The 23,280-nt window shown below is 42.3% G+C and overlaps 1 protein-coding gene across 3 annotated transcripts in view; it reads left to right on the forward strand.

Moving 5' to 3' along the window:
• The window catches only part of BRD10 (bromodomain containing 10), a 73,094-nt gene that overhangs the window by 24,542 nt on the left and 25,272 nt on the right, over window positions 1–23,280 (forward strand). For 2 of the 3 annotated variants that reach the window (XM_026675978.2, XM_026675971.2), the window contains exon 2: window positions 15,520–15,720. The exons of the other annotated variant lie outside the window; for it this stretch is intronic. In XM_026675978.2, the coding sequence (XP_026531763.2) occupies window positions 15,520–15,720 (201 nt within the window). The remainder of the gene's footprint in view (window positions 1–15,519; window positions 15,721–23,280) is intronic. 3 annotated transcript variants of the gene reach the window in all.

The raw sequence follows: 23,280 nt of genomic DNA on the forward strand, positions 1-23,280 counted from the left end.
CACAGATATCCCACCTGGGATCTTAATAAGGTTCTTATGGCATTAACTAAACCTCCCTTCGAGCCTCTCAGGGAGGCGCCACTTCAGTTCCTCACATTCAAAGTGGTGTTCCTTGTGGCGATAACATCGGCAAGAAGGATATCTGAAATAGCAGCTCTATCCGTGAGAAAAGACTTATGTATCTTCCACACTGATCGGGTGGTTCTGAGACCAGATCCCGCCTTTATGCCTAAAATCAACTCGGCATTTCACAGAGCTCAGGAATTGGTTCTGCCTAATTTTTGTCCCAAGCCTTCTCGAAAAAGAGAAAGGCAGTGGCACACTCTCGATGTGCGAAGGGCACTTCGTATCTACATCTATCGTACACAGTCAATCAGAAAGTCAGAGTCTTTATTCCTGTCCTTTCAACCAAAGACGCTGGGCTGCAAGGTATCCCCAGCTACCGTTGGCCGCTGGATCAGGGCTACTATATCCAAGGCCTATTTGGCGCAGGCTCTACCTGTCCCTAGTGGGATCACCGCTCACTCTACAAGGAGTGCAGCCACCTCGGCAGCCTGGGCTACTCAGGCGTCAATTCAGGATATCTGTCGAGCAGCCACCTGGGCGTCTCCATCTCCCTTTATACGTCACTATAAAATTGATGTTTACGCCTCAGCTGAGGCATCATTTGGCAGGCGAGTCCTTCAACAGGTGGCAAGAGACCCAGAGGTGATTCCGGACCAGACGGAGTCCCTCCCATAGGACAGGCCATGCTTTGGTATGTCCCACTGTCTGGATGCTTGCAGCAGCTCTACGGAGAATGGGCGTTGGTACCTACCTGATACGCCCGTTCTCGTCGAGCTGCGTAGAGCATCCAGCCCCACCCTAATTGGTCCGTCTGGTGGGGAATCCTGCTTCGGCCAATGATGTATATAGTTCACAGTTCAGACTTGTATTATAGTTGACAGGAGAGGATAGTTGTTGTCTTCTTGTCTTCGTAAAACTGGGGAACGCGTGGAGGAGTCACGTGGAGGAGGAGGAGCATTCCTCAATTATAGCTCAGCCTGTTAGAGTGAAGACTGGAGCACCTCCCACTGTCTGGATGCTCTACGCAGCTCGAGAACGGGCGTATCAGGTAGGTACCAACGCCCACTTTCTCGCAATTCAAATCCACAATAATGAATAAGCACAGCAAGAAACCTAGAAGAAATTTGAAAATTAAATAATATATTTGATCATACCCATAAGCATCTCCAAGAAATTATAAACAAATTAGCAAATGGGGCCCATTCAATCAGTTTCCATCCCCAAATAATATGTGTTTCTTCACTATTAAGCATATTAAACTTAAGGGCAACTGTGCATATCTTTCAAATGCTTACCTATTTTTCCAGACATCTAATTTCTATTATAGCATATTTGCATAATTTTAATGAAAACATGTCTGCTTATTTTCTCAATCGGCCTTTTTTTAAATATATATTTTAAGCCCCTGAGAATAGATGTAGCTGTAGGTAGAAGATTATGAATAATGGAAATTCTCAAAAGTGTCACATAAAATGCATTTTTAATTTTGGCACAATTGCTCCTACTCTGTCTTCTCTTTTGTCACTAAGTACTAAAGTTTGCATTCAAGGGAAAAAGAGCACCTGTCAGTAGATCAGTGAAGGAAATGTGTCTTTTATAAGGTCACAGTCATTCATCCTGTTTCATTTCCTAGGATTGCATGGCTGCTGTCTTGAGTTGTAGCAAAATCCCAGGAAAAGATACCCTTAACTAAAGGTTTAAACTGTGTACTTGCCCATTTGTGTTGTGGAATAACTATTTCCCTTTGAATCTGATGTGCTGCATAGCTCTAATAACATGTTATTATTATAACATGTTCTATTAAACATTGCAATTAAAAATAAAAATGAATGCAAACTAAGAAAAAGAAAAAAGGAAAAGGAAGAAAAAAAAATAATATAGTAAAAGAAGAGAAAAGGAATATATAAGTCAATGATTTCCCCCTTTATCACAACATGCATAAACAATTTTAGCAATTTACCATCTTTTCTAAAAATAAAAGAATTAGAATTAGAATTCTTTTATTGGCCAAGTGTGATTGGACACTCAAGGAATTTGTTTTGGTGCAAATGCTCTCTGTACACATAAAAGAAAAGATACATTCGTCAAAAGTCAAGAGTCATAAGGTACAACATTAAATAATAGTCATAGGGTACAATAAGCAATCAAATCATACTAGGAAACAGTCCATATAAATCGTAAAGATACAAGCGACAAAAGTTACAGTCATACAGTCACAAGTGGGAGGGGATAGGTGATAAGGCGTGATGAGAAGATTAATAGTAAAAGTAGTGCAGACTTTGTAAATAGTTGGACTGTGTTGAGGGAATTATTTGTTTAGCAGAATGATGGTGTTCGGGGAAAAACTGTCCTTGTGTCCACTTGTTCTGGTGTGCAGTGCTCTATAGCATCGTTTGAGGGAATAAGTTGAAACAGTTTATGTCCAGGATGTGTGACGGGTCTGTAAATATTTTCACAGCTCTCTTTTTGACTCGTGCAGTATACAGGTCCTCGACTGAAGGCAGGTTGGTAGTAATTGTTTTTTCTGCAGTCCTAATTATCCTCTGAAGTCTGTGTCTGTCCTTTTGGGTTGCAGAATCAAACCAGACAGTTATAGAGGTGCATATGACAGACTCAATAATTCCCCTGTAGAACTGTATCAGCAGCTCCTTGGGCAGTTTGAGCTTTCTGAGTTGGCGCAGAAAGAACATTCTTTATTGTGCTTTTTTGATGAAGTTTTTGATGTTAGGTGTCCATTTTAGGTCAAATGATAAAATAGAACCTAGAAATTTGAAGGTCTCTACTGTTGATACTGTGTTATCTAGTATTGTAAGAGGTGGTAGCATGGGAGGGTTTCTTCCAAAGTCTACCACCATTTCTATGGTTTTGAGTGTGTTCAGTTCCAGATTGTTCTGGTAACACCAAGAGGCAAGTTGTACAACCTCCTGTCTGTATGTGGATTCGTCTTTGTCTCGAATGAGACCAATCACTGTTATGTCATCTGCAAACTTCAGTATTTTAACAGATGGTTTGAGATGCAGTCATTGGTAGATAGGGAGAAGAGAAGTGGAGAAAGCACACAGCCTTGGGGGCTCCTGTGCTAATTGTACAGGTATCAGATATGATTCTGCCTAGTTTCACCTGCTGCTTCCTGTCTGTGAGGAAGCTTATGATACACTTACAAGTGTGTTCAGGTACCGCTAGCTGGTTTAATTTAGTTAGAAGAATGTCTGGAATGATGGTATTGAATGCTGAACTGAAGTCTACAAAGAGGACCCTTGCGTAGGTATTTGGAGATTCAAGGTGTTGTAAGATGTAGTGCAGAGCCATATAACACAACAGCATCATCTGTCGATCTATTTGCTCAGTATGCAAACTGCATGGGATCTAACAGCGGATCCATGATGGTTTTCAGGGGGGACAGCACTAGCCTTTCACAGATTTTCATAACTACAGATGTTAGAGCAACTGGTCTGTAGTCATTCAGTTCTTTGATGGAGGGCTTCGTTGGCACTGGGATTATAGTAGAGCGCTTGAAGCAAGAAGGAACATAGCACATCTCTAGTGATTTATTGAAAATTTGGGTGAAGATGGGGGCCAATTGGTCAGCACAGACTTTTAAGCAAGGAGTTCTCTTGTCTGGCCCTGGTGCTTTTGTCTGTGAAATAGATCTTGCACTTCTTTTTCTGTGATCACCAGAGGTTGTGAACCCAATGGATTCGGGTCAGTTGTAGGAGGCTTGGCTGTTGTTGGTGTGTTTGAGATGGGGGTTGTGGAGATAGGTGGATGTAGTTTCCTTTCAAACCGGCAGTAAAGCACATTCAGGTCATCTGCTAGTTGTTGATTTCCTTCTGCCTGGGAAGGAGATTTGCTGTAGCCAGTGATGTTTTTAAGAGTTTTCTACATTTTTGCTGGTTCATTTGTTCAGAACTGATTTCTTAACTTTTCAGAATAGCTTCTTTTTGCTACTCTGATCTCTCTTGTTAATATGTTTCTGGCCTGATTGTATAGCACTCTGTCACCTTTTCTGTAGGCTTCCTCTTTGGAACGACGTAGCTGCTTAAGTTTAGCTGTGAACCAAGGTTTATTGTTACTATATATTTGCAGGTTCCTTGTTGGTACACATAAGTCTTTGCAGAAGGTGACATATAAAGTTACAGTATCTGTGAGCTCATCTAGGTCTGCAGAGGTATCTTCAAAAACATTCCAATCAGTGCAATCAAGGCAAGCTTGGAGCTTCAGCTTTGCCTCATCAGACCAAGTCCTCACTGATTTAATTGTTGGTTTCATGGTTTTAAGTCTTTGTCTGTAGGCAGGTACAAGGTGAATCATGCAGTGATCAGAGTGTCCCACAGCTGCTTGTGGTAAAGACCTATAAGCATCTTATACTGTGTGTAGCAGTGGTCTAAAGTATTTTTGTCTCTGGTGGGACAATTTACATGCTGGAAATATTTTAAGAGCTCTTTCCTTAAATTTTCTTGATTGAAATCTCCTAAAATGATGGGAAGGGAGTCTGGGTGTTTGGCTTCAGCGTCCATAATTTGATCAGCTAGAGTTCGTAATGCCTTGTTTACACAAGCTTGTGGAGGAACATACACAACTATTAGGAGAAATGAGGAGAACTCACGTAGAGAATAAAATGTCTTGCAATTGATATGTAAAGACTCTAAATTTTCATCACAGAATTTATATATTATAGTTATATCCTAAGACCAGCTGTTGTTGATATATAAACATAATCTTCCACCCTTTGTTTTACCTGATGAATCTTCAATTCTGTCTGATCTAAATATCTGAAATCCTAGGATGTATATGCTGTTGTCATGATGAACTTCTGCGTTAAGCCAGGTTTCAGTAAAACAGAACTGCTGAATTGTAGAAATCAGAATTGCATCTATTTAAAAGACGTATTTCATCCATCTTGTTAGCAAGTGAGCGTAAATTAGTCAGAAAGATTGAAGGGAGAGGGTTTTTTCCCCCCATTCCTTAATCTGTTTAAAATTCCTGCCCATTTACCTCGTCCCCTTTTTTGGTGCTGCCACTTCTTTCCTTTGTTTGTTGTAATCCATAGCACCTGGGAATTACTTAAATCTCCTCCGCATTTGCAAAGACGGGGTGGGGGGGAAGGAATCAGAAAGTTGCTCCTTAAGGACACATTGCCCAATTCTAGCAGATGGTCTTGTGAGTATGAAATCCGTAGTAAATTGCAGAGAATAATAAAGAATAAAGAAACCATAAAATAAATGATCTTTCCATATCACATCTCTTATCTATAAACAAATCCTTAAAATCCTGTCATTCACCCTAATCAGCAAAAGTCCATTAAGGATTACCAGAGATAAAAACATATCTATTTTAACCTTGATCAAATAAACCAACTTTATATTCCTTCCTTTTAACAATCTTGATCAGGAATGGGCAATTAATATTCCCAAGGGGCCACATGCGAAACTGGGACTGTTGTAGAGGGTCAAACAAATAGAGCTGCTGCTGCAACTGCAGCCTCCGCTGTCACCATTGCTGCTGTGGTGGACCAAACAGGGACAACCAAAGTGCCGGATTGGCCTGCACGATGTAGAATGCCCAATTCTGATCTTGGTCTTTAATTGTTACAAATAATATCCTAAAATAGGGATCCCCAACCCCTGGGCCCCAGCCCACTACTGGACTGCGGCCTATCTGAAACCGGGCCACGGGAGAGATGGGCAAGCGCGTGTGCATAAAGCTTCACTTGTGTGAGCGGAGGGTGCTTTGCGCACAAGCATAAGCACCCTCCACTTGCACAAGTGGCATTTCACACGTGAACACAAGCACCCTCCACTCTCATGTGAAGCTCCATTCGCACGAGTGGAGAGTGGATGTGCCTGCCGCTCACACAAATGAAGCTGCATGCATGCTTGTGCACCTGCCACTCACATGACTCTCCCCTTGCACCGGGCTGAACTGCCAAGCTGGAAAGGTTGTGTGATGACCCGGAGTGTATCAAAAATATAACAAAAACCAAAATATAAATAAAGGTCCTTTAATGCCTTCAACTTGGCTTCACTGTTTAATTGTTCACAGTTGAAGATTAAACTATTTTCAAAATAACATTCCAAAGAAAGAAACACAGTTCAAATTCAAAGAGCAGATAACAAAGCAAAAAACAAAAAACAAACTGCACTGAATAAAGTTCCACAACAGACCAGGATAAATAATTACAAACTTCAGGAAGATAACCAGGTACAGTCCGTTGGAAGAACGCCAACCAAGATAAACCTCATCTAGGAATAAAACACTAATTTGTCTCCAGTGTTTGTTAGCATGTAGGTCCAAACTCTTATGCAGATCTCACACCTGCAACCCATGAAGAGGATCATGGCCCTCTTCTCCCCAGTAGACCACATTTTTTCCTGATCCTCTCCTCCCTGCATGCCCTAGGATGGATAGGGGATGAGCCTGGGTCCTCCTCTGACTGCTCAGCCAGCTTCTGCCCTTCCCCAGCCTCCACCACCTCTGGAGCCACACTTCCACTCCCTGTTGGCTGTTCCTCCTCTCCCTCAGAGTCAGTCTCCACCAGGGGCATGACAGGTTGGGGACTGCTGTCATTCATAGAATTTATTTTATTTTCATTTTTTCCTTTGTAGTTTTTCACAAAATTCTTCAAAACTAAAAAATTTTTTTGTAAACCCAACATAAGAATGCTATGCGGATCAGGGGTCTCCAACCATTTGGACCTCAGGGACCACCGAATTCATAATTTTAAATCCTGCAGACCACTAATATGAATCCAGCATGCCACTCGCTGAAGCGCCTGGACTCCCACTGACAGGATGGGGTCCTTCAGGCACTTAGCTTGGCTGCCTGTTTCTGCAATCTTAAATACTCAAAGAGTCATTCGGACCTGTTTCCCATAGAAAACAAAACACCAGGATCTCTCATCTCTCTTTCTCTCTCTCTCTTTCCCCCTCTTTCTCTCTCTATATGTCTTGTCTCTCTCACTCTCTCTTTCCCTCTCCCCCTCTCTTTCTCCCTCTCTCTGTCTTGTCTCTCTTTCCCTCTCTCTCTCTCTTTCTCCCTCTCTTTCTCTTTCTGCCTCTTTCTGTCTCTCTGTGTGTGTCTTGTTTCTCCCTCTCTTCCCCCCCCCCATCCCCAGGAGTGGGGGTGAGGGAAAGGAACCTCTGACCTGGTGCTGGGTAGTGGGAATCTGATGTCCAGAGGCTGTGGAGCCACATGTTAAAGACTCAATGGCTGGCGGGGAGGTGGGGCAATCCTGCAGTCTCCCTAACAAACCCGTGTCATGGCTGCTGCCTCCTGCTTCCATGCATCGAGGAGGCCGAGCAGCAGCGGGTAGAGCTGCAGGAAGCGGTTGCCAGCGATGCCCTCAGGTGAAGATGTTGCGAGGGGGAGGCTTGACCCCTCCCTTCAGGAGCTGCAAAGTGCTCACCACCCCTCTGGCACCCTCGTTATCCTTCCTGCTGGGCGTGTGAGCACTTCTGGCGAGGAGGAAGAGAAGCATGATGGGAGGAGGCTTGGTGGCTGCCAGAGGAGAGGGAAGCGCTTTGCAGCTTCTGAGGGGAGGGGCGTGAGAGATTGCACCCTCCCCTCGCAGGCCAGGGAACATTCAGGAAGGGTTCCGATGCTGCAATCTCCCGCGTGCTACCTTCCCTCCCCATGTGCCATCCGCTGCCGGTATCATCCGTGTTGTAGATACGGATGCACTGCGGACCACCAAAATTTTCTCATGGACCACCAGTGGTCCGCGGACCACCAGTTGGCAACCTCTGATCCAGATAGTTATTATAGTTTCTATTTGTATATCCCATTTAATTATTAAGACATGGTTTTATTGGTACATCCAGTGTAGCATATTTTTTCATCTCATTCCTGTAGTTGTCATTTTTAAATCAGATAAACCTCAGTCTGATAAAGCATCCATGCCTTTTTTAAACACAGCCTGTCTAAAATGGCAGGCACTTTTAAAATTAACATCTGGTTCCATTGTTCAAAAATATCAATCAATGTGAATGAAATATTTTGCTCTATTCTGTATCAGTAAGTGTTCTCTACCTTTAATTGTAATGTTGGGTTTCTTCTGGTCCAGCTAATGTCCAACTTTCAAAGTCCGATCCTATCATTCTTTTTTAAATAAAAAAGGTAAAGGAGTCCCTTCGGGTTTTATTCTGCTAGCCATAGTTGACTTAGGTGACAGTGCTCATCTCTGTTTTTTAAGCCAAGGGTCCCCAAATTTGGCAACTTTAAGACTTGTGGATTTCAACTCCCAGAATTCTCCAGCCAGCTATGCTATACTGGCTGGAGCTATGCTGGCTGGAGAATTCTGGGAGTTGAAGTTCACAAGTCTTAAAGTTGCCAAGTTTGGGGACCTCTGCTTTAAGCCATTGAGCCAGTGCTGTCTGAAGATGTTTCCACAATCAAGTGGCCAACATGACATGCCGCAGCGCAAAGTGTACAGTGAAATATGGAACTGTTACTTTCCCACTGAAATAATACCTATTTATCTACTCACTTTTCTATGGGAAGGAGTCTTTATTAATTTCAAAATCTTATTTCAAATCCATCTGGATCCTTAATCCATTTGTAACATTCCAAAATGAACGTTCTAATCAGGCTTTTGCTGTTTATTCCAAATAAGAATGGTTTAAAAGTTATATATAAATTTTATTTTGTGAAGGAATAAAGGAAACTTACTCAGTGCTATGGAAACTTCTCATTCCAAAGATTAATAGCTGAAAAATAATTAATGAGCAATTTCCAAAAATGATTAGAGGATGTGGCCATAAAGACACCAACAGCAGTTTGAACAAAGGCATTTTCTCATCTCCCAGAGCTCTAAACCTACCAGTTGCAAAGAGCAATTGTCTGGAACACTTTTGGGCAACCCCAAATTATCAGCTCCACTCTTGGTGCAGCCATCTTCAGTTCACCATTTCTTCCTTAGAAGTCCCATAACTAGTAACATTTGCAGCTATTTGGATATTTATTTAATAGCAGATCTCAATGAACTAAGTAGGACATATTCCTTTATCAGCATAATGAGTTTGAAAAGTAAACTGGTTCCTCATGTCAACCAAGATTTAGTACAACTAAAAACTACTGAAGTTATGTAGAATGACACAAAGAGCATTTTGAAATCTGAGTTTTAATCTTCAAAAACAGAGAGAATGCTCCAATGCACTTGTAAAATGGGATAAACAAGCATGGTTGTATTTAATGTCAGACTAAATCAAAATGTTTTGAATTACAGTTGATTTAATTATAAACTTGTTGCACCACACCTGCTCAATCATTTTCACTTGGCTCTTCCATTCAGTGGGAGCAGCTAAACAGATCAAAAGAACACATTGCCTTGTTTCTTAGAATGTTGCTGGAACCAGTATCTCTTGTTTGCTCTTCTATACCTGGAAATCATGTTTATTTCTTGACTGTAGATTCTGGCTTATTAAATCAAGGATAAGGAAGAGCTTTCATATGTTCTGCTTCTGGCAGGAGGAGTCAAGCAGAAGTGATTGAATAATAGTTCCACCTAAAATACACATTTCCAGGAAATGCAGACAAATGAGAAGTCCACCTAAGCTCTGCATCTGTCAGTTATTATGTTAATTCATAAGTGAGATTTTTCTGTTATTATTATGGATAGTTAATAAAGTGAAACAATTAATGCAAAAAGCCTAATAGCTGATTCAGACTAATAGTTTTTATAGCAATAACTATAGTAAGCTGGCAGAACTCAAAGGTTACAAATAAAAGGCAATTGGGGATAAAAACCTGTTGTAATGTATCTTGGTAGACTTGAACAATATGAATTTGGGTATGTCATCCTCTCTTGCGCTCTTCAATTTTGTAGTGTGCTTTGCACAACTGTGAGCTATTATGGCATATAAAACAAGCCATAGTTGCCACAAAAGCAGACCTGGAAGCCACAAATGGTGTGGGCTATATGAGCAATAATCTTCATAAAGCATGTTCTCGTTTAAAAATCAATTAGATGTTTTTGGTTCAGAATAGAAATGCTTGCTTTTAATGTTTCTGATTTTTACAAAAACACTATAGTAGAGAGAAAACAGTCACAATTTCAAATGTTGCATTCTTATAAAGTATCCACAAAGTACATTGTGCTAGTGATGATGCTTTTCTTTTATAACTTTACAATTTAAGCAGGGGAGATTCTGAATTGGAGGGAAGAAGTACAAACGAGAAGGTGAAAATATAAGCAAGTATAATTAAAGGCAATACTTGCAGATTCAGTAGGACTGAATCCAGGCAATCATATTTGTGCATACATAGACTGTATAGATATATAGGATAGTATTTTAAATGTAAGGGGCAGTTCTCCCATGAGCTGTTCAGAGCATCCAGTAGTAGTGGGAGGTGCTTCAGTCTCTGCATGTCTAGGCTGGGCTTAATTTGTGGAACGCTCCTCCTCCTCCATGGGACTCCTCCCCAGCGTTACCCAATTTTGTTTCTTAGAATGTTGCTGGAACCAGTATCTCTTGTTTGCTCTTCTATACCTGGAAATAATGTTTATTTCTTGACTGTAGATTCTGGCTTATTAAATCAAGGATAAGGAAGAGCTTTCATATGTTCTGCTTCTGGCAGGAGGAGTCAAGCAGAAGTGATTGAATAATAGTTCCACCTAAAATACACATTTCCAGGAAATGCAGACAAATGAGAAGTCTACCTAAGCTCTGCATCTGTCAGTTATTATGTTAATTCATAAGTGAGATTTTTCTGGTATTATACTAAGAAACATTCAGAAGCAGACCCCCTAGAAATTGGGATGTCTGAGGATGAGGGCCTTATTCCTGATCAACTATTCAGATCACTTTTGTTTGAGGCAAAAAACATTGCACGCCTGAACAAGTTGGCCCCTTCTACCACTCCAACTCCTTCAGAAGTGGGACCAGAAGATCTAATTTTCAACCAACCGGTAGTCGAGGCAGATGTGATTCTAGTTCCTCACATGTTTTCAGACCTGGTACAGAAACAGTGAGTGTCTGCAGCGGTGTACCCTGTCCCCACAGGATATGACAGGAAATATTTTAATTTGGCCCCTGATTTCTCAAAATTGTTAAATACTCCCGAGGTAGACGAATCTATAGTGGGATTAGCGTCCTCGTCCTCCATTCCCAGTGAAGCGCTGGAGGCATTAAAGCCGGAGGAAAAATGAGCTTGCCCTACGCAGTGCCCATCAGTCTGACGCGTGGGCCATCAGAGCGGCCACGGCCGCTTCCTTCTTTACCCGTGCTTCTCTCAGGTGGCTCCATCTCTTACGGGAGCATGTCCCTAATTCCAACATTAGAGCGCACCAAGATATTGCAAAACTTATAGCAGCCGCTGAATTCTCAGCTGACGCAACTTATCATGCGGTCAAGTTTTCAGCCAGGGCCATTACCTCACATGTCACAGCACGACGCTTACTATGGTTAAAACATTGGCAAGCAGACATTAAGCACAAATGCAAGCTGGCTTCATCTCCTATTGTAGGAGACAGACTCTTTGGCCCTGCCCTCGACCCGCTGCTAATCAAAACCCGAAACAAAAAGAAAATTCTACCTTCCTTTTTTCGGAAGTCAGATTCTAGAAACCCTCAGTCCTTTAGGAGGGGATCCTTTCGGCCCTTTTATCAGGGATTCTTCTCACCCAGATACCAGAGACCCCCATCTTTCAGACCAGGGCAGCAGCCAGAGAGGTCTGACTTTGGGGATAGGAACAGAAGGGGTGGCCAATCCAAGAGATCCTTTCGAGGAGCAGGAAATAGGACTTTCCGGCGTCCAAGATAACTCCCCGGACCCAGCTCCCACTGGCAGATGCCTTAAATTATTCGCGGACCAATGGGACTCCTCAACATCTGATTCCTGGGTCAGAGACACGATCAGATTTGGTCTTGCGCTGGAGTTTCAATCCACTCCCCCCGACTTTTTCATGTCATGCCCTGTTTCCAGAGATCCGGTTAAACGTAATCTAATGGAAACAGCTATCCATCATCTACTGGACATACAAGCCATCCAACCAGTAGCTACCAATCAACAAGGGCGAGGTTTCTATTCACATCTTTTTGTTGTTCCCAAAAGTTCGGGGGGGGTGGGGGTGGAGAGCAATATTGGATCTGAAATGTCTCAACCGTTTCTTAGTATATCGCAAGTTTAAAATGCACACCCTGCAATCTATCTTACTTTGCATCAGAAAGAATGACGTACTTACGTCCATAGATCTGATGGAGGCATACCTACATATTGCTATTTGGCCTTCCCACTATAAATTTCTGAGATTCTGTTATAACAACCACCATTTCGAAGATGTGGCCTTTCCTTTCAGACTAGCTTCTGCCCCCAGGACCTTCACAAAGGTTCTCGCAGCGCTAGCTGCTCATCTCCATGATATCCCCATACGACTCCAGTGTTATCTTGATGACATCTTGATTTTGTCATCTTCCTATCATCAAGCAGTCAGAGATACTCAGAACACATTACAATCCCTACAAAAACACGGGTTCTCAATAAATTGGAAAAAGAGTCATTTAACACCATCGACTCGGTTAACCCATCTGGGGGCAGCCATAGATACAGTGGAAGGCAAAGTTTACCTGTCACCAGATAGACTAAATAGCATTCAGCAATTAGTTAAGGAGATCAGGGGTCTTAAGAGGGTGTCCCTAGCAGAACTATCAAAATTGTTAGGCAAGATGATCTCATATATATCTATCATCCCTTGGGCCCGGCTCCACACTAGATCCTTCCAGTGGTTCCTGCTCCCGTACCAGCGCTCCGGCCGAAGCAACTCTAAATACAAGGTCAAGGTACCATCAAAGGTCCTCATATCTCTCTTCTGGTGGACCAGACCAGTCATCAACAGAGGCTGCCTCTTCAAAGAGCCACACAGACTTACCATCACCACCGATACCAGCCTGTTTGGATGGGGAGCACACGTTCAATCGCTCACAACCCAAGGCGGCTGGTCCGCCATAGAACAGTCGTGCAGCATAAACTGGCTGGAGCTTCGAGCAGTACACCTGGCTCTCTTCCACAGGTACGCAATCAGCACATACTAATATTGACCGACAACGTAATAGCCAAAGCTCACATAAGCAAACGGGGGCACACAGTCGAAACATCTCATGCGGGAAGCGGAGCGCTTGTGTCGTTGGGCGGAGAGCAACCTACTTTCCATCAGAACAGAGCACATTTCGGACCTGTCGAATACACAAACAGACTGGCTAAGCAGGGCCACAATCGATCAATCGGAGTGGCGCCTCCATCTGACCCTGTTTCAAGAGGCGGTCAGGACATTTGGACATCCAGTGGTGGACCTGTTCGCTTCCCCCCTCAACGCTCAGCTCCCGAGATTTTTTTCCAGGTACCCCTCGCAAGGAGCGGAGAACTTCAATTCACTCCGCTGTTGTTGGCCTCCGGGACTTCTGTATGCATTCCCGCCATTTCCACTGCTTCCCAAGGTCATCCAGAAACCACTAGACAAGAGGGCGGAGCTGCTTCTAGTAGCTCCTTACTGGCCCAGACAGCCGTGGTTTGCAGACCTCCGCAGTCTATCCATATCAACACCATGGAGAATTCCGCCAGACAGGGTCTTGCTAACCCAGGGACCCCTTCAACATCCAGACCCTCAATGGTTGCACCTGACTGTCTGGAGGTTGAGCGGAGTCATCTGAAGAGCGAAAAGTTTTCCAACAGAGTTATTGCCACCATCCAAGCCACCAGACGCCCTTCAACAACTCGCATTTACAATGCCACATGGTCCAGTTTCTCCAAATGGTGTACCAAGTCTCGAATTGATCCCATCTCTCCATCTGTGGCTCAAATCCTATAGTTCTTGCAAGAGGGACTTGACAGGGGATTATCACCTAATACGTTGAAAAGACAGGTGGCGGCCTTGGCATCAGTTCTCACTTGTGAAGGTCTACTGTCTCTTTCCCATCATCCACGCATACGGAGTTTCCTTCAAGGAGCCACAAATTTACGCCCTCCAGCAGTACACCGTTATCCCACCTGGGACCTTAACAGGGTCCTCGTCACACTCACTAAGGGCCCTTTTGAACCCTTGAAATCGTCAAGTCTCCAATTTCTGATGTATAAAGTAGTTTTCCTTGTAGCGATCACTTCTGCTCGTCGTATTTCAGAACTTGCAGCTTTGTCTATCAGACAAGATCTTTGTGTTTTCCATTCTGACCGGGTTGTCCTTTGTCCTGATCCTACGTTTATTCCCAAAATTAACTCGGTTTTTCATAGGGCACAAGAGCTGATACTTCCTAATTTTTGTCCCAGACCATCCCAAGGGTTGGAACTATAATGGCATAGGCTTGATGTGAGGCGAACATTGCGAATATATATTAACTGCACAGCAACTTTCAGAAAAACGGAAGTCTTATTTGTGTCATTTCAGCCCAACACTCAAGGATGCAAGGTCTCATCTTCTACAATAGGCCGTTGGCTACGGGCCGCGATAGTGAAAACGTATCAGACTCAATCACTGCAGGTGCCCAGGGGCATAACAGCTCATTCAACAAGGAGCGCCACAACATTGGCAACGTGGGCCACACAGGCACCAATAACTGAAATTTGTCGAGCCGCAACCTGGGCCTCTCAATCGCTATTCATTAGGCATTATAAAATAGATGTGTTTGCATCCACTGAGGCCTCCTTTGGCAGAAGAGTTCTGCAACGGGTCCATAGGGACCAGGAGGGGTTTCCAGGCCAGACGGAGTCCCTCCCGTAGGACAGGCCAAGCTTTGGTATGTCCCACTACTGGATGCTCTGAACAGCTCATGGGAGAAAGGGCATTGGTACTTACCTGACACACCAGTTCTCTTTGAGCTGTGAAGAGCATCCAGCCCCACCCTTTTCCCGTCTGGTGGGGTCCTGTTTCCGCCAACGAACTTGTTAGGGCATTGAGGACGAGGGCGTTTATTTCTCACATCTTCGCCAAAACTGGGGAACGCTGGGGAGGAGTCCCGTGGAGGAGGAGGAGCGTTCCACAAATTAAGCCCAGCCTAGACATGCAGAGACTGAAGCACCTCCCACTACTACTGGATGCTTTTCACAGCTCAAAGAGAACGGGCGTGTCAGGTAAGTACCAACGCCCTTTTTCAGCATTTTCTCACAAAAGAAATACTGAAGATACATGATCAAGTGGTTCAACACTGAGTTGCAATATTTATCCCATTCCAGAGTCTCTTATTTTTCCTTTAAATTTTATTAATGTTCAAATGTGTTAATGGAAGGTGGCATTAAATAAAATCCAGGTTACTGTTTTAGAGAAAAAAAATGTTTCATTTTAATTACAAAGCATATGATGACACAAAGCACATAGTGAAGAGCATATTTTGCTATCAGAATACATGTCAGAATAACACTTGGAGAGTAGTCTAATTGAGCTTCCTTTGTAAATGTGAAAAAGTGTAGTTGCTGGATTACTGCTGCTCAGGAAAACATTCTTGTGCATTTGTTTGATTTTTCTTTCAAGGCATTTAAGAGAGAAGACAGCAATAGCAGTAACATCTAAAGGGTTCTATGGGCTGGAAGATGAGAAGGGAACAGCTTGTACTTCAACAAGGCGTCGTTCTACACCCCGCAGTTTAGCAGGCTTGACTACAGGCGCGTTTGAATCCGTAATGGTTCAGGTTCTGAGACAGGAAGAACAACTGAGAGCAAAAGAAGAAAAGAGGTAAAAGGCAAAAGTGGAATGTGTTTAGCTATTCTTTCTTTATTTTGTCCCTCCAGGCTTTGTCCCTTAAAAGATTAAACATTTCACTTGCCCCTCATTTCTGGTTCAAAACGGATTTCAAAAAGAAATCTAAATAGTTAAGAGATCATTATGCGGTTGTATCTGTTCTTAGAAAAATAAAAGGCATTTTTGTAGAACCAAAACATATGAAATATACTTTTATATCTCAAGAATTAGAAACTGCTGTAAGACTACAAAATAAAAAAAAATTGAATCGTTATTTTCTTGTGGGTGGCATCCAATTGTGCCTAGATACTGGCAGAAGGGTACTTGTTGAAAGAACACCTACCCACTCTCTCTTCACTGCATGTCTCCCAATCAGCTTTCAGAGATTCATGGGAGGATGCAGGGGAAAGAAAGGCACCAAGATTTCTACTCACATAATAGTGGTGGTAGCCTTGACTGTTCATTTCATTAGTACCCTGCTTTGGAACAAAAAACATGTATTTTCGTTTCATTTAACAACCATTTGATAGCAAAGCATTTCAAAGCATTTTATTCTTTGAGGTTTTTTTAATTCCCTAGCTCTCAAATATCAATGCAGTTAACATTTCTTCCATTTCTTTTACATTATTAATAGTTTACAATGAAGTTTAATATAGCATTAATATATGGGGTTATTTAAAAGCAGGAGGAAGGTGAAAAAACAACCTGAAAAAGAAGGAAACTGCTAATTTGGTAGAGCCACTTGGCTTGGAAAGCTTTCACTATTAATTAAAATTAACTTTCAAGAAAGATTCTCATTTCAGTTATGAAAATTAACTTTGGCATGTAGGGTTATCTTAGTTGGTAGCAACATTTCCTATTTGTTTTAGTGTGGTAACAATAGTAAATACAGATATTATAAACTCTGGAAAAAAATTTCTAGCCAAGTTTAATAAACTGAGTGTACCTTTTTTTGCTAAAATTAATTTAGGCATAGCTTTTTGCAAGTTTTTCTTTATATAAAATCGTAATAAATATCCAGGACTCGTATGTAGCATGTTTTGTGTTATGATTAAGCCATAACACAACAGTCCTAGAATGGCTGGATTGAGGAAAAGACAGCTATCAGTGCATTCCACAGCTAGGAGAGTTGATAAGGACTGCTCGCCAAGCCCCAGTAACTAACACTGGTGTAGACAGGTCAGTTCTGTCTATAAAAGAAAAAGAGGGAAGGAAATAAATATATAGAGACTCAGAAAAATTAAAAATATACTCATAATAAATCCATTGAGATGTATAAGAATATAGCAAACATAGTAAAATATAGTAAAATATATAAACCTGTAAAATAAGTTACATAACAAATTTAATAGATAAGGTTTAGGGAAAAACATGCATAGAAATAAGAAATTAGTTTGTGAAAAAGTAAGAGGTATATAAATCTAAGCAAAGGGATAGATCTTCATTTTATTGATAAGTAAATTTTTATTTTTGTAAAGAATGTATTATTTTCATAAATCTTTCTCTGCAACAAGAGGAGATAAATACTACAATTCTTGTCTTTAGTCTGTACCATTCTTCTGAAAAACTTATCATACTACACCATTCCTTCATTTTGGCCACTTCTTTTATTTCTGAATTTCTGGACTTCAGAAGATCTCTTATATTGAGATAGGAAATCTGCAGGTATGTTTTGTTTTTTTAGCTTGATGACTGATGGAAAACTTGTACAATTTTTGGACAAAATTCTATCAGGAATAGAATTAATTTATTAAATCTCCCTAATTGGTCAATTATTAATAATCACTTTACATTCTCAGTCCCATAGATACATATTAAGTACCTTTATAGCTCAAAGTATTTGTTAGGAGATGTTCAATATCTGGTGCATTGGTCCCTGTCTGTAAAGTAAGCAGACTTGTGCATATCTTTGAGAGAGGCACTTCATTCACAAGCAAAGTTCTCTGGAACCATGATGTGATGGCAGACAGCAGTTACTCACATATTTAGGACAACTGTTTTCAGACAGAAGATTTTTGTAAGGCTTTGGACAGCTATGCCAAATGTTTGAGGAGCTACAACTACCTTTGCAGTAGGGATCTAGAAACTCATTCACCTAATCTACAAAAAGTAATTTGTTAATTATGTGAAGCAGTGGTGAGCTGCAAATTATTTTTAACAACTGGTTCTCTGGCTGAGTAGGCATGGCTGGTTGGTCATGTGACTGGGTGGGTGATGTCACTCATCACACCCAGCCCTGCCTCCTGGCCAATCACCTCAAAGGAACAAGTAGGATTCAGCAAGTTGGGCCTAATCCCATCACTGTCTGGCCCCACCTCCGCCTGTTTCTGGAGCATTTTCAGGCCGTTTTGGGGCTGTTTTCAGGCTGATGTTGGCTGGAAAAACAGCCTGAAAAATGGCCTGAAAACGGCCCAAAAAACAGGTGGGGGTGGGGCCAGCCGGTGGTCCGATTTGCTAGTTCTCCAAATTGCGCAGAATCAGAACAAGGGGTTTGGGCAAACTGGCCCGAATCTGCAGCAGGCCACTTCTGATATGAAGTACTCAAATGTTAATACTGGATTTGACATTTAAAATTTCACAAATATTTATCTATATCTCTACATTTGTATGTAATTCTAAAGTCATTTTATTAAGTTAGCTTCAACTTTTGCTGTTAAAGCAGTGGTCCCCAACCTTTTTTGTACCAGGGACCAGTTTCACGCAGAAACACTTTTTCAAGGACCGGGGGGGGGAGGAGTCCGAGTTTGGTGGTTTGCTTGCAGACGTTTCATTACCTGACTAGGTAACATCTGATGTTGTTACCTAGTCAGGTAATAAAACGTCTGCCAGCAAATCACCAAGTTCAGGAAGCGCCAATGCCTCCTCATTGCAACCCTGAGCGACAGATATTCTCTTCTATTGGGACATTTAAAACGGAGGGTTTCAGCTGCAGATTCAGGAACTGCGCCGGGCTGAGAAGCGCCTTCAAAACTGAGTGCTGGGCGGCGGCGGCCCACGGCTGTCTCTGCGGCTCAGGACAAGTCCCTGCAGGATGGCTGAGAAGCCCCGCCTCTCGGCCCTGCCTCCCTCAGCCTCATCCCTCAGGTGTCTGCCTCGTTCCTCTCTCAGTCGCTCTCTCGCTCCTCCACCAGCCCAGGAAGAAACTGCTTCAAAGAAGCCGGCAAGGTGGCTTTTCCTGTCGGCGCAGCTCCTCCAGCGCCCGTTCACCCCCACCCGCCACCGCAGTTCAATCCAGTGCTCCGTTCTGCCTGCCTGCCTGCCTGCCTGCCTTCGTTTCTGGTTGTTTGGAGCAGCGCTGAGTAAAAGAGGCGAATAGTTATTATTCTCAGCCGAAGCTGCTCCGAAACAACCAGAAACGAAGGCAGGCAGGCAGGCAGAACGGAGCACTGGATTGAACCTGGATTGATTGGCGGTGGGGTGGGGGTGAACGGGCACTTCGGGGGAGCTGCACCGACAGGAAGAGCCACCCTGCCAGCTTCTTTGAAGCAGTTTCTTCCTGGGCTGGTGGAGCAGCGAGAGAGCGACTGAGAGAGGAACGAGGCGGGAGGAAACCGAAGCCACTGAGCCAGAGAGTAGGACAGGCTTTGGTTGCTTCCTCCCTCCCCTTCTTTCATTTGTGTCCTTGATCCCTGATCCCAGCAGTATTCACCGAAGGCGAAGAAAGCCGCCATTTTTATTTTATTTTTTATTTTTATTTTCTTTGCAGCCCGGTGCAAAGTGATCCACGGACCGGTACCGGTCCACGGCCCGGTGGTTGGGGACCCCTGTGTTAAAGAACATTTCTGAGTTGGCCTCATCCATACAACACATAAGAGCTCCCTTATTGTGCTTTTCAAGCCATGATTTTTGAAGTATTGTATGAACCAGGCAATTGTGGCTTACTAAATGAACCATGACTTAGGATGTTAGAATCCAGTTAATATTAATCCTTTTATGTTCATATTTCTCATCATTATTTAATTATTAGTAGCTTTCCCTGAATTAGTTTCTATATATGTGAGTCTAATCCCCATCATTCTCTATGTGATTGAGCAACATATTAATTATAGATGAGTCAAATATATCTGGGAACAGAATAATTAGGAGTGCTTGGCTATGTATTGTTATTGCATACAGTTTAGAGGATTGTCAGTACCTCAGTTTAAACAAAGCACTTTGATTTGTAAATCTAGTCATTGCGACAAAAGCATATCAATATAATCAAGTATTGATGTATGACCAAGCTAAGGTAGTTTTAAATGTACAAAATACTCTTTTCTTGTTTGATACTGCATATGCAATCTTGAACCAGTCCACATAATTATTCTAAGGATGAAAGCATGGAAACTTGTTTGTGTCTCAAACTTTCTAGAATTCACGAAAAAAAAAGAACCGCTCAATTAACAGTCTCCCTAAATTTTCTTCAAGAGCAGGAGAGCTCTCATTTTTTACAGAATAAAATTATAATTGTATTTGTGTATGCCTTCCATTCTTTTCCACTTTTTAAATTAAATTTTGACCAAAACATTTAATCTATACTAAATATTCAGTTGCCATTTTCATTATTTTATGTAGGCTATGGTGTATAATATGACAACTCTTACCACAAACTTGCTGATCAAAGTTCTTTGGGGAAGCAAGAAATAAGACAGCTAGCTGACTAGCAGTTTGTCTGGGGAGGAAGACACTGAAGTGGGGAGCAGGAGTTGTCTAGTTGTCTGGCAGTTTAAAAAAAGTAAGGCTACAATAGACCACTCTAGCAATCTCCACAGACAAATTTAGAATGAAATGTAGGCTGAGATCTAACAGGAGAAAAGTTCTGCTTCTGAACTTCCCTTTAATTCCTCTCATACTTTTTGTAATTGCAGCAATGAACTACTTTCAAATTCTTGGAAGCAATTTTTCATATAGCACAGTCAGAGAAGAGAGCATTCCTTATTTGTATGTACCAATGTATCCAAAGAGATTTGATCCTTTGGCTGCAATTTTTATTCTTGAAGAAATTTCAGAATTTCTAGTTTACGTGCCTACAGATATGCTAGTTATATGTAACTTGAATATCTCCTGAAAGGTGAGAATCATTTGAACCTAGGAGGCATGTCTTCTTTTTTGTGATGCCCATGTTCAGGAACAGCATCCTCTCCAGAGAACCCAGTTGCCACCCTCATGACATTCATATAGTCACTGAATGCTTGTGTTCTGTTTCTTGTTTTTATCTTTTTAATGTAAGCTGTGCAGAATCACTGGAGTTAATATTCTAAATTTAATTAATTAATTATGCTGTCTTGGTTTACAAGAAATCAATATTATGAAAAGGGACACCATATCCATGAAATAGACTTCTAAATTGGACAAAGAACTATTGAGGAAAGGGCATGTTCAGCTAGAACAGGGGTGTCAAACTCAAGGCTCGCGGGCCGAATCCAGCCTATAGGGTGCTTAAACCTGGCCCGCGGGGCTGGCCTGGAAATAACAAAGGACCAGTCCACAATAACTCTGGCAGCCAAAATGGGGCACAGCCACCCATGCCCCATTTTTCACTTGGACGACCTTCTGAAGCACTGTTGGCCAAAACAGAGCACGGGGGGCAGCATGAAGCCCCTTCATGCCCCATTTTCGGCCTGGACGATCTCCTGCAGCATTCTGCTGGCCAAAACGGCACAGGGAGCTACATGAGGCCCCCCGCCCTTTCGTTTTGGCTGGCAAAATGTTGCAGGAGGCTGTCCAGGCCAAAAATGGGTGCAGTGGGGCCACGTGAACCCCCCGTGCCCCATTTTGGCCAGCAGGGTGCTGCAGGAGGCATCCATCCCATTTCCCCCTTCCCCCCCCCCGCTGCCAGCCCAACTACAATGCTGCTCAGGTCCTCGAAGAAATCCAGTTTTGACACCCATGAGCGTAGAACACACCCATGAGGTGTAAACACATATTCTTTGGCTTTATTATGTGTGGAAGTATAATTTCAATGATGTCACATTGTATAGAACATACTGGGGTTTTTTCCTTGAAATTGTTTAGCAAAAGCTGTGATCTAGAGGTAGTATACATACAGTTGTGCTCATAAGTTTACATACCCTGGCAAAATTTATGATTTCTTGGCCATTTTTCAGAGAATATGAATGATAACATAAAAACTTTCTTTCACTCATGGTTGGTGGTTGGCTGAAGCCATTTATTATCAATCGTGTTTACTCTTTTTAAATCATAATGGCAACAAAAACTACCCAAATGACCCTGATCAAAAAATTACATACCCCAGTTCTTAATACGGTGTTTTGCCCCCTTTAACATCAATGACAGCTTGAAGTCTTTTGTGGTATGTGTGGATGAGGTTCTTTATCTTCTCAGATGGTAAAGCTGCCCATTCTTCCTGGCAAAAAGCCTCCAGTTCTTATAAATTCTTGGGCTGTTCTTGCATTAACTGCACGTTTGAGACCTTCACTTTATTCTGCTGTAGCCAATGACAGGTCAACTTGGCCTTGTGTTTAGGATTATTGTCATGTTGGAATGTCCAAGTACGTCCTATGCACAGCTTCCAGGCTGATGAATGCAAATTTTCCTCCAGTATCTTTTGATAACATACTGCAGAGTTGCCATCAATTCTGACCAAATTTCCTGTGCCTTTGCAGCTCACACATCCCGAAAACATCAGCGATCCACTTCCGTATTTCACAGTAGGAATGGTGTACTTTTCATCCTCTTGTTGACTCCTCTCCAAATGTAGCGTTTATGGTTGTGGCCAAAAAGCTCAATTTTGGTCTCATCACTCCAAATGACTTTGTGCCAGAAGGTTTGAGGCTTGTCTCTGTGCTGTTTGGCGTATTGTAAGCGGGATACTTTGTGGCATTTGCGTAGTAATGGCTTTCTTCTGGCAACTCGACCATGCAGCCCATCTTTCTTCCAGTGCCTCCTTATTGTGCATCTTGAAACAGCCACACCACATGTTTTCAGAGTCCTGTATTTCACCTGAAGTTATTTGTGGGTTTTTCTTTGCATCCTGAACAATTTTCCTGGCAGTTGTGGCTGAAATTTTAGTTGGTCTACCTGACCATGGTTTGGTTTCAACAGAACCTCTCATTTTCCACTTCTTGATTAGTGTTTGTACACTGCTGATTGGCATTCGCAATTCCTTGCATATCTTTTTATATCCCTTTCCTGTTTTATACAGTTCAACTACCTTTCCCCGCAGATGCTTTGACAATTCTTTTGCTTTCCCCATGACTCAGAAGCCAGAAGCGTCAGTGCAGCACTGGATGAAAGATGCAAAGGTCTGTTAGGAGTCCAGGAACTCATTAACCTTTTATACACATACACTAATTGCAAGCAAACAGATCACAGGTGAGGATGGTTACCTTTAATAGCCATTCAAACCTCTTTGTGCCAACCTGTGTGCATGTTATCAGGCAAAAATCATCGGTATGTAAACTTTTGATCAGGGTCATTTGGGTAGTTGTCATTATGATTTAAAAAGAGTAAACACAGTTTATTGATAATAAATGGCTTCAGCCAACCACTAACCATGAATGAAAGAAAAGTTTTTGTGTTATCATTCATATTCTCTGAAAAATGGCTAAGAAA

This window comes from Notechis scutatus, chromosome 2 (genome assembly GCF_049901735.1).
Source record: "Notechis scutatus isolate UNSWTSFEM ecotype Mainland chromosome 2, rNotScu1.2, whole genome shotgun sequence".
NCBI lineage: Eukaryota > Metazoa > Chordata > Lepidosauria > Squamata > Elapidae > Notechis > Notechis scutatus.